The sequence below is a fragment of the Microcebus murinus genome, chromosome 16 (genome assembly GCF_040939455.1).
Source record: "Microcebus murinus isolate Inina chromosome 16, M.murinus_Inina_mat1.0, whole genome shotgun sequence".
NCBI lineage: Eukaryota > Metazoa > Chordata > Mammalia > Primates > Cheirogaleidae > Microcebus > Microcebus murinus.
Window position 1 is genome coordinate 69,067,610 of NC_134119.1, and position 16,408 is coordinate 69,084,017.

Below are 16,408 nucleotides of genomic sequence, written 5' to 3' on the forward strand. Positions count from 1 at the left end.
AGAAATTCTGAACTGTGGAGTTTGGAGAACTTCCAGGATGACAAGCACATTTGTGTGTCAGGAGTGTGGTGTACCCCAACTGCACGCATTCGGGACCCTTCCAGACCTTTCTATGTGTATCTTTTCATCAGCTGTTCATCTGTATCCTTTATTATATCCTTTTTTCCCCCCCTTTGAGACATAGTCCTGCTCTGTCACCCAGGCTGGGATGCAGTAGCACAATTACATCTCACTGCAGCTTCGAACTCCTGGGCTGCAGTGATTCTCCTGCCTCAGTCTCCCGAGTAGCTACAGGCGCACACCACCATGCCTGGCTATTTTTTTTTTTTTTCCATTTTTCAGTAGTGAGACAGAGTCTTGCTCTTGTTCAGGCTGGTTTCGAACTCCTGACCTCAAGCGATCCTCCCACCTCAGCCTCCCAGAGTGCTACAATTGTAGGCGTGAGCCATCTCGCCTGCCTGAAGTAGGGGGCAGTCTTGTGGAACTGAGCACTTCACTTGTGGGATCTGATGCTACGTCTAGGTAGATAGTGTAAGAATTGAGTTGAATCAGAGGACACCCATCTGGTGTTTGCTGGAGAATTGCTTGGGAAACAGCCCCACAATCTCGTGTCAGAAACGTGTTGAGTGATGTGTGAGAGTAGGAAAAAGACTTTGCTTTTTCTTATCTCCTGTAGTCATAGACATCAAGCAGATGTGACCACTCATGTGTGACAGTCTTAGCCTCAGAGGCTGGACATCGTAGTCAAACTTGAGGACGTGAATGCAGCAACACGAGGCCATGGCTGTGCATGTATACACAACTAGGCCTCACACTTAGGTACTGACAGGGACAGCACTTTAAACTAATCCATGGCACCTGGGTTCCAGCTTCAAGAATCACAGTGGAGACGTCCACATGTGTATATGAATATGTACAGTTGAGGCGTGGAGACGTGTGCACACACACATGTGTTCACAGATTCGGACCCTAAAGCACACCCCTCACCCCCACCTTCTCATTCTGTGCTGCCTCCTCACGCAAGCTGCTTAGTAAACAGCCTGGAGGACAGCTCCTCCCTCAGAGCACGTTTGTTTATTGTCCAGAGTAAGAAAATAATGTCTCTCTCCAGTAGAGATTTGTTCACTGTCCTTGATGATAAAGATATTTTCACCAGAACTAATTTGTTCACTGTCCAGGACAGTAAATATATTGTCCCTTCACAATAGTTCTGTTTTGTGATCCAGTATCATAAAGATAATCTCTGTCTCTAGGGCAAAGGTAGGGCAAATGTGCTAGTAGCCGCCATATAAGATTGAGGATTTCTGGGCTCAGATTACCCAGGAAGGGCACGAACTACTGTGCGCAGCACCCACTTGGACTGCTCTGGTCATCCCCCGGGCTGTGGGGCCAACATGAATGATGCAAATGCAAAACTCATACTGTTATTGTGAGTAAAACTCCTTTGTCTCTGACCCAGGGCCTGGTGTTTTCGGCCAGTATCTATAAAACTGTGGCAGTGTAACTTATTTGTTTGCAAGTGGGGAAATCTCAGATCGTTCACTGTTGCAGTCAAACAGTTAGACATTGAGGCTGCACCTGGCCAGGTGGAGCTGGAGGTAGGTGTGGGCCCCAGCTGGGTGCAGTGACAATAGAGGGGACAGGAGGACAGGGGAGGGGACAGAGAGAGCCTGTCAGGCAGCTGGCAGCACAAGCCCAAGGTGAGGGTTTGGGGAGGGGCTTAATAAAAGTACACCCACCCTGTCCAGGGCAGGGACATTTGGTCACAATTAAATTGTCTGCACCTGGGGATTAATGATGCTCTCTGGAGTCCCCTGAATCCAGAGTGACCTTGACCTAGTGCCCCCACCCTCTGAGCCACAGCCCTTTCCTTTGTCAGATGAGGCCAGTCAGTGCCCACCCCATGGGTGCTGCTCCACCAGTGCCTGCCCGTGGCCCCGGTCTTATTTCTGTACACTTCTCTGGGTGCTGTCCCCCTGCAGTGACTGTCACTCGTGCTCTGGTATCTGTTTCTGCCTCTCCTGGCCTGGGTCCCTGAGTGTCTGCCTCTTTTTGTCTTTCTGACTCTGTCGGTCCCTCCCTGTCCCTTCTCCCCAGCCCCGCTGGAGGTGCTGTCTCCAGCGTCTCCCTGTGCCTGAATTTCACCTTCACACTAGTCTCTGGATGTGGACATTTCTCCTTCCCCGCCTCTCTCTTCTTCCCCACTTTTGTCCTCTTAGTGTCTGGCCCCGTGTTTCTCTGTGTGTCTGAATCTCCAGCTTTCCCTGTTTCTTACTTTCTGTGCGGGGGCAGCTCCCTTGCTTCCTTTTTTATTTCTGTCTCTCTTTGCACATGTTCTCTCCGCCTGTCCCGTGTTTACATCTCCCTTTTTCCTGTCTTCTCTCTGAATGAGGGTGACGTCTTCTTCCCTGGTCTCACCATGTGCCCTTCACGCCTCTGCCAGTACAGAGCTTGCTGGGATGGCGCACCTTGCCATGTTTTGCCTTGCACTTGTGCTCCACCGTCACGTAGAGGCTCACTCGCTGCTGGCTCAGAGGGGATGGCCCGAGAAACAGAGCACCAGGTCTGCAAGAGAGACCTGGAGGGGGGAAACCCAGGATGCTCAGACGCAGACTCTCCAATGGGATTCCAGCTGGGCACCATTCAGCTGGCCCTGCCAGTTGAGCACAAGAGGTGACACTGATGGCGTGGATGGTGTCTGACTGTTGCTGGTACAACACACACACACACACACACACACACACACGCTCTCTCTCAGTTCCCTGTGACATGAGGAGAGAACCTGGGGATAAGACCCAAGGGACCCTGTGTGTGGTCATCCTGTTGGTGCTTGGGGGAAGATGGGGACTCAGGTGAGTCTAGGCATCTCTAGCCCAGGTTCCCCAACTCCTCCTCCCCCTCCCTTTGCCTTTCCCAGGTTAAGGAAAGTTCACCCCACCCTCTCCAGGGCCAGGACTCCACTGTATTCTGGGGCTATATTCTGGAACGTATATTTGACATGCTGGGTCTATGGCTTGGGGTTTGGTATCTGCCCTGAGTCCTGGAGTCTGGCCTTGAAGGGTCCAGAGCCTAGAATCTGTGGTCAGAATTCTGTTATGTCTAGTTGAACAACTTAAAGTCTAGGTTCTGCCTTCTAGAGCTGGAGTTTGTAATCAGAGACCTGGTCTAGCATTTCAACCATATAGTGTAGGCCATCTTTTGGTCCATGTTTCAGCCAAATGGCCAAATGCACCATTAGAGCCCTTTCTACTTCCCCTAGCTGCAATTTAAACCCAAGATTTCTGTTTAGTGGATCCACGACAGTGAACTCAGCGTGATCCAACTTTATGTTCCTTGCAGCATTATTCCATACCCTTAATATGCATTCCCACACATATTTCCTGGATTTCTGTCTGTATAAATGGTAATCTTGGCTCTGCCAGTTTCTAGTAACTTAACATCTCTGTGACTCATGTTCTTCTACTTCAAAGTGGAAATAAGAACAGTTCCTCTACAGAGTTCAGGAGTTCCCAAGATGACCCTCACTTCTGACATCGAATGAGATTTCAGTGGGGTCCCCAAGACCACTCTCAGGTTCAATAATTTTCTAGATGGGCTCCCATAATTCGCTGAAAGCTGTTATGCTCATGATTAAGGTGTATCACAGCAAAAGGATACAGAGAAAATCTAGCAAGGGAAGAGGTGCATTGGGCAAGGACAAGGAGAGCTCCAAGTGTGAAGCTTCTAGTTGTCTTCTCCCAGTAGAGTCATTGGAAGCACTAACTTTTCCCAGGAATCATGTGTGACAATATGCACAGTGTATTGCCAACCAGGGATCTCAACTGAACCTTGATGTCCAGAGATTTTATTGGGGCTTGGTCACATAGACATGATTGACCACCTTCATGATTGATCTTTGGTATCCAGCCCCTCCAGAAGACTAGCTGATATGGTGTGGCCCAAAGTCCCACCATAAACCATATTGTCAGACTATCCAGTGTGGCCCAAACCCCCAGATGAACAAAGGCACTCCAATCAGGCAGGATATTCCAAAGCCTTAGAGATGAACTTTCAGGAGCTGAAGGCCAAGGCCTGACCTCCTTAGGCAAGGTTAATTCTCTACTGCACACTCTCCTTCACAGAGTCATTGTGAGAACCAAATGTCATGTGTGTGAGGTATTAGCACATGCCTGGCCATGGGAAGTGCCCTAAAAGTGTGTGCTAGCATTGCTAAGTGCTTATAATGTGTCACCCATGAACCTCAGCACTTTCAGACACTTATATAATCCTCACAACATCTCTGTGGGGTAGGCACTACTGGCCTCATTTGACAGAAGAAAAGACTGTGGTTCAGGCTGAGAGGCACTAGGTCAAGGTCACTCTGGATGCAGGGGACTTCAGAGATCATGATCAATTACTCTCTGCAGAGAAATTAGATATGGCCTGATGTCCTGGCCCTGGAGAGGGTGGGGTGGGCTTCATTAACTCCCTCCCCAGACCCTTGCCTTTGGGGCTCCTTCAGATGCCTTCCCTAATACCAGGGTCCTATCATACTCTCTTAATGCCCTCTCCCCTCCCTGACCCCCACCTGCCCACTGCACCCAGCCAGGGACTCTCCTACCTCCATCTCCGATTAACTAGGTACAGCCTCAGTGCCTACATGTTTGTCAAGAACGTTGAAGGAGCTGATATTTTACCGACTTGCAAACAAATGCATTAACCTGTTGCAGTTTCATGAATGCTGGAAAAACACATAAGACTCCTGGTGCAGAGACAAAAGACTTTATTACTCACAGCTCAGCAGGCAGCATGAGGTTCATGTTCACATTGGTTCACCTTGCCCCCCAAATCCTATGGGGTGATCAGAGCAGTCCAGACAGATGCTGTGCACACAGGTTTGTGCCACTAGTGAGGAACCTGAGCTTAGGAATCCTCAATCTTATAAGGAGGCTGCTTGAAATCCTGCCCAGCCTCTATCCCTGATGGAGATATCACCTTTATCATCCTGGACTGAAAACAGACCTCCTTGGAGGGACACATTGTATTTATTGTCCCATACAGTAAACAAATCTGTTGCAAGAGAGACATTATCTTTATTATCCAAGACAGTAAGTAAACCTGGATCTGAGGGAGATACCATCTTGAAAGACTGCCTGCTATATAAACATCCTGGAAAGGGCAGTCCAGAAAAAAAAAAAAAAGATATTAATGCCTTTGCTCAAAAGACACACAGAAAAATGAGAGAACCATGGAGAATTGTCTCCCAACACTATTCAGTCTGAACTTTCCACCCTTGTCTGTAGGACAGTCTCAACATTTCATCGTTAAACACTTTGTCTACCACATCCTGCTTCTCCAGGTCTAACCGAGGTTCCAGATGTGGTGTCCCCACAGTACCCCACTGCCAAACCCAGAATCCGGGCATACCGGCGGTGCTCAAGATCCTGAGGGGGATAGCTGGGGATCAGAACGTCTGGGTTTGAGTGGGGAGGGGTTCTGAAGGAGGAAGAGGCTAGAGGTCAAGGTTCTGGGTGAGGATGAGTGTGGGTTCTGAACTCTGAGGTTCCTGGGGGCAGAGGGAGGAGACTGGCAAAGTCCTATCTCCTAAGGTACATGTGGGAATGGGCTAAGGAACTTTAGGAATACTGTATCCCGAGCAAGAAAGGGCTGGAACCTGAGAGACTGAGTTCCCTTTGTGTGTGGTTTGCGACTCCTCAGTCCCTAAGGGGCAGGGGCTGAAACCATTGGCTCCAGGCCTTGGGATGATAGTAATGAGATCTCCCGGTCACACAGGATGGGAGGACCACAAGTTGCCCATTCTTTGATTGGTCCACCTACCCCTCACTCCACTTCAGGATAATCGCCGCATGCCCAGCTCTACTAGCATGTTGAGGAGCACAACCTGCACATGCGCAGATGTCCCACAGGCCTATGGGCTATACACGCTTCAGCAGCAGCCACACCATGAGGGGATTGGCCACTGCCGTGACGTCATGTTGCTGCGACTAGCCCAGCCAGCGCGCCTCTCCAAGTTATGTGCCAGCGGTGGAGTTGCCCACATCTGTGCCCTGGTGGGTGTGGCCTACGCTGCACGGTGCCAGGCTGGGTCTTGGTCTCAGACAGGGAGCCTGGGACCACGGGGAACCACCACTGAAGGGTGTCTGAGATTGGGCAGATGTCGCCATCCATGAAAACTCAAGGGCTTCTGGGTGGCGGAGACAGGGCCCTGAACTATGTGTGGGTTTGTTTCAAGTCCGCTGTCCTCCCCAGTGAGACTCCCAGATACGCTGCATTGTGCCAACATCAGCATTATCTCTTCCCTGTCTTGTAACAAGGACTACTCAGGGCGCCTGATGAGCACCAGGGCGTGTGCAGGCATGGAGGCTGGAGGCATGAACTGCCGTGAGGTCAGGGGCTAGAGAGCACCACCCAGGGCGTGTTGGAAAGCTGGGATGTGATTGTGTTTGGTCCCCTTTGGCCAGGCAAAGTGCTAGGTGTAGGTTTGAGGTTAGAGTATGAAGACCAATTAGAAGGGAGGATTAGGTTGGGGTTGGGTTAGAGATGGGGATAAGATTGTGCTTGGGCTGGGTTTGGGACTGACAACGTTGGAGTGGTTGGGATGGGATGAGTTTGGATGGAAATAGGTTTGGTTTGATGTTGTATGGGAAATCTGTGGGGATTCAATTGAGGATAAGAGTAGGTTTGGTTTTGGAAGTAGAAGATACGGAGGTAGGAATTGTGTTGTGTTGGATGTATGGATTGGAATGAGCTTGGTTTGATTTTAAATAGGGTAGATGTAAGGATCGGGTTATGTTAGGTTAAGTTGGGTTGGGTTGATGTGTTTGGATGGGGTTGTGTGTGATGTGGTTGGATTGGTTAGGTTTTGGTTGAGGTTTGGATGGGAATGAGGATATGCTTGGAAACACTGGATCCAGGAGGTCCTCAAGCTGAAGCAAACGTCATTTCACAGGATATTTGCAGGGAACCCTTGATCTGTGTGTGTGGGAGGTCAGGCCACTGGCTGAGTATATCCTGTTACCCGTCTTTATGGTCTTAGATTGTGAGTATCTGAGTCCCCTTCTGTCTTTCTTACTATACTTAGAGTTTATCTGGTTTTTCACCTAGGAAAGGGAGAAGATTTTTTCAAGTTCTTGAGACACATCTGGAGCTGGATCCATGTGAGCTGCTTTGGTTTTATGGGACATCTGAAATAAGCAACTTGTTGGAATGTGGGGAGTCTAATAGAATTAACAGTGGTGGTGGCAGGGCTCTTGTTTCAGATTCTCTTCTGAGACCCCAAATTATGATATTCAGTGTCTCTTAATCTTGAGGTACATAAACCTGGCTCTCGAAAGCTAAATATTTTGTTGAGGGAAGGGTATTGCACTTTGCCTAAGGACACTCCTGACCTGGGAGGGCATGTCAACAGTGGTCATTGCTGCACAGTTAGAGTTCATAGATCTGGAGAACAAGGAGTGGGGATCCTTGGAACTTCACATCATTTGGAGAGCACTGAATTTTGAAATGCTAGGTAACTTGGTCTGGGAGACTTGTTTCTGGATTAGGTTAGTGGGTCTGTGGAACTACAAGGTTATATGATGAGAGGAGCAATAGATTTGGGGAACTTGATTCTGGATGTGGGAGTGCAAGAAACAGAGTTCTGAATCCCAAGGCTTCTATTTCAGGGACATGAAAAGTTGTAGGTCTAACATCTTGGTTCAGAGTGGTATAGGGATCAGAAAGTGTAACAACACCATGGTACTGGTATTTTAGGGGACCTTGCATCTTGGGGTGCAAAGGACTTACTTTGTGCTTAGGCACATGAGACTTTGTGTTACAAATCAGTGATTTGTCCCAACCCCTGTTCCTGTTCATCCTTCTCTGCCTCTGTCCTCTAGATCAAGTCTCCATGAGCTACTGGTCTTGCTCCATCTGGTCTGAGACCCTGGGAATGCACCCAGTGTGATCTAGTTTCTATAGAACAACTAGTGCTAGCTTTTCCTCCTCTTCCACAGCTCTGGGTGTGGGAGGGGATTGTCCAACCTCCAGTGGCATGGAGAGGGCTTGGCTAGCATTTGGGTGCCAGCAGGAGAGGGGTGGAGTCCTGGGGAGTGAAGGCTTTATAGGGCTCCTCAGGGAGCTCTAGGCCCAGGCTCACCACCTGCCCCTGGACACCTCTGTCACCATGTGGTTCCTGATTTTCTCCCTCACCCTGTCCCTGGAGAGGACCGGTGAGACAGATAGGGGGTGCAGGAGGGGGTGCGGGCCCTGACTCTCATGCTGAAGACCTTTCCTCCCACCCAGCACCCAGCCCCATCCCTCCAGTCCACAATCTACCCTAGACCAGGGTGCCAGGCTCTTTCCCCCTCCTCCCATCCCCTCCATGCTGTCACAGTCCTCATTCTCCCATTAGGTCCCTGCTCCTTCCCACTTACCCCAGAACTTCCTCTCCTTGCCCAGCCAACTCCTTACTCACAGCTGTTTTCCCAAAGGGGCAGATCCTGGGCCGTCTCTGTGTCTCTTTGTCGGACTCAAAATCTTCCAAGGACCTCTGTCAATGCCATTGGTTCCTTGGACCCTGATCACTGGTCTGCCCCCTGAGCCCCTAAATCCTACCACATTCTACTGACCCTTCCCATCCAGCTGTGAGCACTCAACCCTGTCCCCTAGACCTTGACATCTGGCCTGCCAATCCTGTTCCTGGAAACCTGATTCCACCCCAACTTCTTCCCAGCCAGGCTATCTGGCTTGAGACAACACATGGCCCCCCTCATCTGGCATTGGGATTCTGAGAACTCGTCCTTCTCCCTTTGCTCCAGACTCTCAATTCAGGGGCCGGCCTTGTCTCCAGGAAGAGCACCAACAATTCCAACCACAATGCCAGCTCTCCCAGAACTGGTTCCCTAAATCTGCATTCCTTGCAACCTCAGAAACCCAACCCAGGCCCAGAATGTTTCCTCAACCTGGCACTCTGTAAACCCTGCAAACCTACCCCTCCCAGCAACTGAACCCCTCCATGGGGCACTACTTCCTGGTTTGTAAAACCCCTTATCCTTCAGGACCCACAGCTTCCACCATAGTTTACTTCTCACAGCCCAAGACCCTGAGTCACCCCAAATAACTTGACCCCAGACTCGATCCCTGCTCCAGATGCTGCCTCGTGTCTTCAAACTTGATCCCTGGGGTCTGCTCTGCACTCAGAGCATAAACTCTCCCCACCCAGCACCAGCCACTAAGCTGCAAACCCAGGGATGGCTCTAGAATTCCAGGCCCTTCCCAACACCCCTTGCCTGTCTCCTTGGACCCCCAACCCCAGTCCCTCTGCTGGCCCAGTCCTCCAGCCCCTCCTGCCAACTTTGAACCCCTCTAACCCAGCACCCCCTCTGCAGGTGCTGCACCCCTCATCCAGTCTCGGGTTGTGGGAGGCTGGGAGTGTGAGAGCCATTCCCAACCCTGGCAGGTGGCTGTGGTCCATCATGGCTTCGCACATTGTGGGGGTGTCCTGGTGGACCCCCAGTGGGTGCTCACAGCCGCCCATTGCATCAGCCGGTGAGTTGGGGCCTGGGGGAGTGTCCGTGTCCCTCAGGAACAACAGCTGGGATTTCCACTGGGATAACTTCAGGCGAGGCTGGGGGACTGAGGGACAGAGGGAAGGTTATGGTCCAGGTGCATGGGGAGGCAGAGGTGGGGCTGTACCACCCTCCCATGGCTACCTGGGTGTCTCTCTGGGTCTCTGTGTGTGTCCTTTTCTGGCTGTGGTTGTGTATAACACTGTGACTGTGTTTTGGTCTCTGTCTCCCTCTCTGTCTCCATGTCTCTCCATCTCCCCTGTTTCTGACCCTCTCTGGGTCACTCTGTGGTCATCTCTGTCACTGCAAGTCTCACCCTCCATCTCTCTGTCCATCTCTCTCCCTGGGTCTCTGTCCCACGCCCTCCGCCATCACTACTGAACACACCCACGATGGGCCTAAGGGGACGTCAGAGAGGGAAGGGCCTTAGCCCCAACCTGTGTGCATGAGGGGGCACCTCTCACTCTGCCCAGCCCCCCTCAGGACATCAGTCCACTCTGGGGAGACACAGGGAAGGGCTGGTTTCAGCTGGAGCTGGATGGGACATCTGAGGGAGAAGGAAGGAAAGGAGGAATGGAGAGGGGGAGGGTGCTGGCAGGGAAAGGGGGACCTGACCTTGGGCGCTGGGCCAGATCCTCTGGGAGCCAGCACAGCCCCAGCTGCAGCTGAGCTGCTCTCAGGCCTCTCCTCCCCTGCCAAGGCCCCCCCTTTTCTCTCTCATACCCCAGACCTCTGGCTTCCTCTCTGCCTCTGGCCCTCACTCTCCCTCTGACTTCCTGCCTCGGATCTCATTTGGCTGTTCCTCACTCCTTCCCTGTCCTGCTCTCTTCTTCCTCTTCCCTGTGTGTTTCTCCATGCCTCTGCCTTGTCTCTTTCTCAGCCTCTTTTTTGCTCCTTCTGTTATTTCTCACTGTTCCCCGTCTGCCTTTCTCATTCCCTCTGTCCTTCTGAGCTCTTTCTTTCCCACTTCATCTCTCTTGGTGTTTGTATTTCCCTTTCCTGGGATCACACTCCTTTGTTTTCTAACTCACTCTCTTTATTTCACCATGACTGTATCTCCCCCACCCCTGTGGGTTTTTTCCTTCATTGTTTCTCTTTCTCTGTTTTGGGACCATCTCCCTGCTCCCTGCCCTGTCTCCCCTCGCCCACTGTCCTCTCTGCTTATCCATCCATCCCCTTCCTCCCAGCGACAGCCAGGTCTGGCTGGGTCGGCACAGCCTGCTTAAGGACAAAGACACCAGCCAGGTGGTCAACGTGAGCCGCAGCTTCCCACACCCGCACTACAATATGGGCCTCCTGGAGCGCCGAGTATTTAGGCCAGAGGACGACAGCAGCCACGACATCATGCTGCTCCACCTGTCAAAGCCCGCCAACATCACAGACGCTGTGAGGGTCCTGGACCTGCCCACCCAGGAGCCGGAAGTGGGGAGCACCTGCTACGCCTCAGGCTGGGGCAGCATACAACCAAAGAAGTGTATGCCTGGGCCGGACAGTGCGGCCTGGAGCCCGGTGCCTGGGTCTGAGGGCGGAGGGGCCCAGGAACCAGGTGGCCTCTGACGACAGCCCTGTTTTTCCCTGGCCCGTAGTCTTGCGCCCAGAGACTCTCCAGTGTGTGGACCTCGAGCTCCTGTCCAATGACAAGTGTGAAGAAGCTTACTCTGAAAAGGTGACAGAGTTCATGTTGTGTGCTGGGCACTGGGATGGTGAGAAGGACACCTGTTCGGTGAGCCACCCCTCCCCTTAAGATCTTGAGGGGAAAGGAGGGAGGGGACCCTGATTCTGGGCAGGAGTAAACCCAGCCTCTGCTTCCACTGCTCCTTCTGCACCCGCTACCCACAGGTCCTCGTCTCCCTCCCTCTGCCCCCTTTCCTTACTCCCTGGATGCACCACCCGATTCTCACAGCATGTCCGCCTGTCCCCCCATCCAGCACATGCGCCCTGGGCATCTGCCACGTGCCCCGCGCCGCCCTAGACCCCGGGAAGACAGCAGTGGGCAGACGGAGCAGCCACCCCTCGTGGAGCCCCGTTAGTGAGGGGCACAGGCAGGAACAGGGAACACAACACAGAAACGATCCAGGGTGTCAGGAGGTGGCGGGGTTCTGGGGGCAGGAGGAGAGATGGGGACAGTGTGACTGTGGGGACCTCGTCCAGGAGGTGGGCGTGAGCAAACGTCAGAGGCAGGTGAGGGGTGAGCCAGCATCTGGGGAGGAGCAGAGGGAGCACGGGTGCCCGGGCCGGGCCGAGGGCCGAGGGCCGAGGGCCGGAGAGTGTGAGGAGCACCAAGAACTCAACCACACAAATGACACCAGTGACAGGGCTGGAGTAGGGGAGGACGGGAGAGGCCTCAGGGAGGAAGCCGGGCCCATCCTGCAGGGCCTCCCTGGGCCACGTGAGGATGCTGCTTCTCCTTGAGTAGTCGTGGGGGGATCAGACTGCAGGGGGCAAGTCAGGCAGAGGCCAGGGAGGGAGTGAGGATGGGCCTGGCGGGGGTGGCAGCTCCAGGCCTTGTTCCCACCTGGACCCTCACCAGCCTCCCCCACAGGCACCTGGCCCTCAGCCTCTCCCCCTCCACTCCATCCCCCTCCTGGCCCCAGTGGGTCATGCTAATCTCAGAAGTGACCTTGCCCTGGCCCTGCTCACAGCCCTCCATGGCTCCCCAGTGCCCTGGGGAGGGGGGTGTCTGGTCAGAGAAAGCTTCTTGGAGAGGTGGCCTCTGGGATGAGCCCTGGGGTTGGGGGGCTGGCAGATGGTCCTGCTTCTCTTCCCACTGACCTGTGCAAGGACTGTCTGGACCCTGCCCCCTGCACAGGAGCTGGTCCCTGATGTCCCTTTCCTGTTGGCCAGGACTCAAGCCACTGTCCCTTTTGTTGGAATTCCTGCCACTCCTCGCCTCCTCTGGGAGTGGGCTCTGGAGACTTTTCTCTCTTTCCCTGTAGCTGGGAAATGTCTAGGTCAGCTGCCCGCCCCGTGTGAGAGTTGGGGCTCCCAAGGAAGAAATGGGCTGAACTTTCTCACTTTTCTGTCTCTTTCTCTTTTACTCTTAGGGTGACTCGGGGGGCCCACTCATTTGTAACGGCATGCTTCAAGGTCTCACATCATGGGGCGGTGAGCCATGTGCTAAGCCCCGGAAGCCTGCCCTGTACACCAAGCTGTGGACTTATCAGAAGTGGATCAAGGACACCATCGCTGCCAATCCCTGAGTGCCTCTCTCCCACCCCCCTACCTCTAGTAAAATCGAGTACACATCAAGTTCTGAAATCATCCAGCTTTTCTAAATGCTGGGTACCTGGAAGCTTGGAACTCACCTGGCAGCTTGGAACTCACCTGGCCAAAGCCAGAGCCACCCCAGTTCTCCTAACCTATGTCCTCAAGTGCAGAGTCAGGGTCTGACACAGGTGTAGACTAGTGTTCCTCAAACGGTTGTAATGTTGCCCTCCCCACTCTCTCTCTGGGAACACTGGCAATGTCTGGAGGATTCTTCTTATGCAGGATCTTCAAGGATACACATAAGGACACATAAGGACGTGAGTGGCTGTGTAATTTGTGTGGTGCAGAGGTAGAGGAGGGGTGGAGTTCACCCTGAGAGAGTGGACAGTGACACCTGGTGGACACCTACAGTGGCCACCGAGCAGAAGCTGGAGGTACAACACACCAGACATACACACAGTGAGGATGAAGCTTAAAATATAATCCACCTTGTCCTGCGTCACCGGGAAGCCTAGTGAAGGTTGTGAGCAGAGGAGGCGGGGAGTCCTCCTATCTTGTAGGGAGACAGACTCAGGGAAGAGCCTGGAATCCCTGGAAGCTGATCCATTAAGGGGTGGTATGTTGGGGGTCCCCCAAACCAGCCTCAGATTTGATGATTTCCCAGTAGTACTCACAGAACTCAAAAGAGCTGTTACACTATGGCTTATTGTTGTTTGTCACAGTGACAGGAAACAGAGTAAAATCAGCAAAGGAAACAGGCAGATAGGTTGGAGTGCGGGGAAAACTTAGTTTTTCTCTCCCAGTGGAGTGTTATAGATGCACTTAATTCTCCCAGCAAAGTTGTGTGGCAGCACTTATGAAGTATTTCAGACTAAGGAAGCTCACCTGAGCTTTGGTGTCCAGAGTTTTTATTGGGGGTCTGTACAATAGGCATGGAGTGCTCGAATGGTTCAGTCCCCAGTCTCTCCAAAGGTCAAACTGGTAGGGCATAGCCCAGAGTCCCAGACATACAAAAACAGGCATTCATCGTAAATCACATTCGTAGCATAAATTGTCCGGCATGGCCCAAGACCCCCGACATACCAAAGCACTCTTACCAAACATTCTAAGGCAGCGGTGAGGAACCTGCAGCCTTAAGACCACATGTGGTCTTCTAGGTCCTTAAATGCAGCCTTTTGACTGAATCCACATTTTACAGAATATATCCTCTTATTTTTACTAATACATTTTTGGTCATCTTTTATGTTTTTATTTTATTTTTTAAAATGGACATATTTAAAATACCAAAGAATAAAATAAATTTCAATGAAATAATCCTCCCAGGTTGACTGGCACAATTAGAACATTAGTAATTCATAGGGCTAAATTGACAGCTTCTACATTCATGTTTTATTTCTAACTTCCCCCTCCTGAAGGGGGGGAAGTTATGAGGCTGGTTGGTGAGAATTTGTGGGGGGCAAGTACGCTAGTCTGTTATCAACTTTTGACAGTGGTGCACTGTGTTTCTGTCTGAAGTGCAATTTGTGAATAGTTCCAAAGCTCGACAGTATTTTTAAATTCTGTCTGCTTAACAGCCCATCATGTCAAAAAAGACCAAGAGAATGGTGAAGGAAGAAAACAGACTTTTTAAATGAGGATTGGGAATTGAAATAGTATCTTGTTTCTGCTAAAGATAAGATGATTTGCTTTCTTTGTGATACTGCAGTATCAACATTAAAGAAATTCAATGCTCATCAACATTTTAACACTAATAAGGACGACAAATATTTTAAATTAGAGGGAGAGGCATAAAAGGTTGTATTGCAGAAGTGAAAATATGAAAAGCAAAAACAAAGACAATTCTTTCAAGCAGCAGTAAAGCCTAGAAACAACACCACCAAAGCAACTTATAAAGTAGCTTATATACACTGGAAAAAAGGGAAGCCATTCAGTGATGCAGAAATTGTGAAACAATGCATTGTCAAAGCTGTAGGAAGCTTAGACCTTGATAATGTTTCAAAGTATAGGCAACTGCCTCTTTCAAGGAGAACCGTAACCAATCAGCAGTATCAATAGCCTTCAACTTAACAACTTCATGACTTCATGCAATACTTCAAAAGGAAAATGTATACTATTCAATCACTTTGGATGAATCAATTGATAATTATGGACTTAGTACAGGTTTTATACTTCATTTGGGTCATAAAAGAATATTTTCTTTGCTAAGAAGAGTTACCCACTTTGGACACTCTTGTGAACAGAACACAGGGAATAGATATCTTCAACAACTTTCAAGATAAATGTCATAAAGTTGGACTGAATTTGGTAAATTTAGTGAGTGTCTGTACAGACAGTGCACCTTCCATGACAGGAAAACATGAAGTGTTTATTGCATAGATAAAATTATTAACAGATCCAGATGCTCTCATTTCTTTTATTGTATCTTACATCAGCAAAAACTCTGTGCTAAAGCTACTATTTTAAGTGATATTTTATAGCAAGTTATAAGTATTGTTAACTATATTCATGCAAATGCAACACAGCATTGTCAGTTTGAATGATGAAGTGTTCAGTGTGGATTTGCCGTATCCTTCTAAAGTGCGTTGGCTATTGCAGGGACAGGTGTTAGCCAAAATTTTATCTCTGAGAGCAGATAGTTAAATTTTACAAAGAACAGAATCAGCAATGAGAGTCACTGAAAAAAGATTTCTATAGGAATGTAGAATTTCTGTGTGATATCATGTCAAATCAAAATGATGTGAATAGTTCTTCGCAAGGTAAAACTAAATCTATATATGATATGTGGCAAAAAAAATCCAAGCATTTCAAAACAAGCTATTTTTACAAAACATTTCTTCTTCAAAAGGAAATTTTGGATGAGCATTTTCCCCAGTTAGCAAAGGTCATTGATGAGCAGGATGATATGCACAAATCATTTCAAGACTACACAGCTGTTATAGACCTGTTAATTGGAGAATATAACGATAGGTTCGCTGACTTTGAGAATCATGAGATCACACTCAAATTAGCATTTCATCCTCGCCTAGTTAATATCACCAAGGGACCTAAAGAACTACGGATGGAATTGATGAGCTCTCAGTAGATGACATTTTAAAATCATCGTTTGATTCTAAGAAAGATATAATTGAAATATGGGGAACTGCAGTAGAATATCCAGGCCTTCAGCAACATGCCTGAAAAATGCTTTCTTACTTTTTAACCACTTATTGCCGTGAATCGACATTCTCCTACCTAACCCAAATCAAGATGCCCTTAAGGTCACAAATGACTGACACCCACATAGAGGATCGACTGAACTGTGGACCTCCATGCTGCAACCAAATATTCAAATGCTTTCCAACAAAAAGCAGACACAACAAAGTCATTAAAAGGTTAGTTAACTTTAAAATTAAATTGTTTTCATTTTTTGAAATTAAGTACATAGTAGTTAGATTTTTTTACAAAATATTGTACATTTTAAAGTATATTGAATTGAATTTTTTTGTTTTTTGTTTTTTTTTTTTTGAGACAGAGTCTCGCTTTGTTGCCCAGGCTAGAGTGAGTGCCGTGGCGTCAGCCTAGCTCACAGCAACCTCAATCTCCTGGCTCAAGCAATCCTCCTGCCTCAGCCTCCCGAGTAGCTAGGACTACAGGAATGCGCCACCATGCCTGGC

The 16,408-nt window shown here is 49.9% G+C and overlaps 1 protein-coding gene across 2 annotated transcripts; it reads left to right on the forward strand.

Annotated features, from left to right (window-relative positions):
* The first annotated feature begins 1,399 nt into the window (after nt 1–1,399).
* Nucleotides 1,400–15,149, forward strand: LOC105865551 (kallikrein-2-like). 2 transcript variants are annotated; one of them, XM_012754192.2, is made up of 5 exons: nt 1,400–6,050; nt 9,369–9,528; nt 10,736–11,022; nt 11,135–11,271; nt 12,593–15,149. In XM_012754192.2, exons 1-5 carry the CDS (start codon nt 6,014–6,016, stop codon nt 12,746–12,748), a joined length of 777 nt encoding a protein of 258 aa, XP_012609646.2. In that variant the 5' UTR covers nt 1,400–6,013; the 3' UTR covers nt 12,749–15,149. The 2 variants fall into 2 exon arrangements, with proteins under 2 accessions (XP_012609646.2, XP_012609648.2); XM_012754194.2 differs by lacking the exon at nt 9,369–9,528 and having other exon boundaries at nt 6,020–6,050.
* Nucleotides 15,150–16,408: the final 1,259 nt, after the last annotated feature.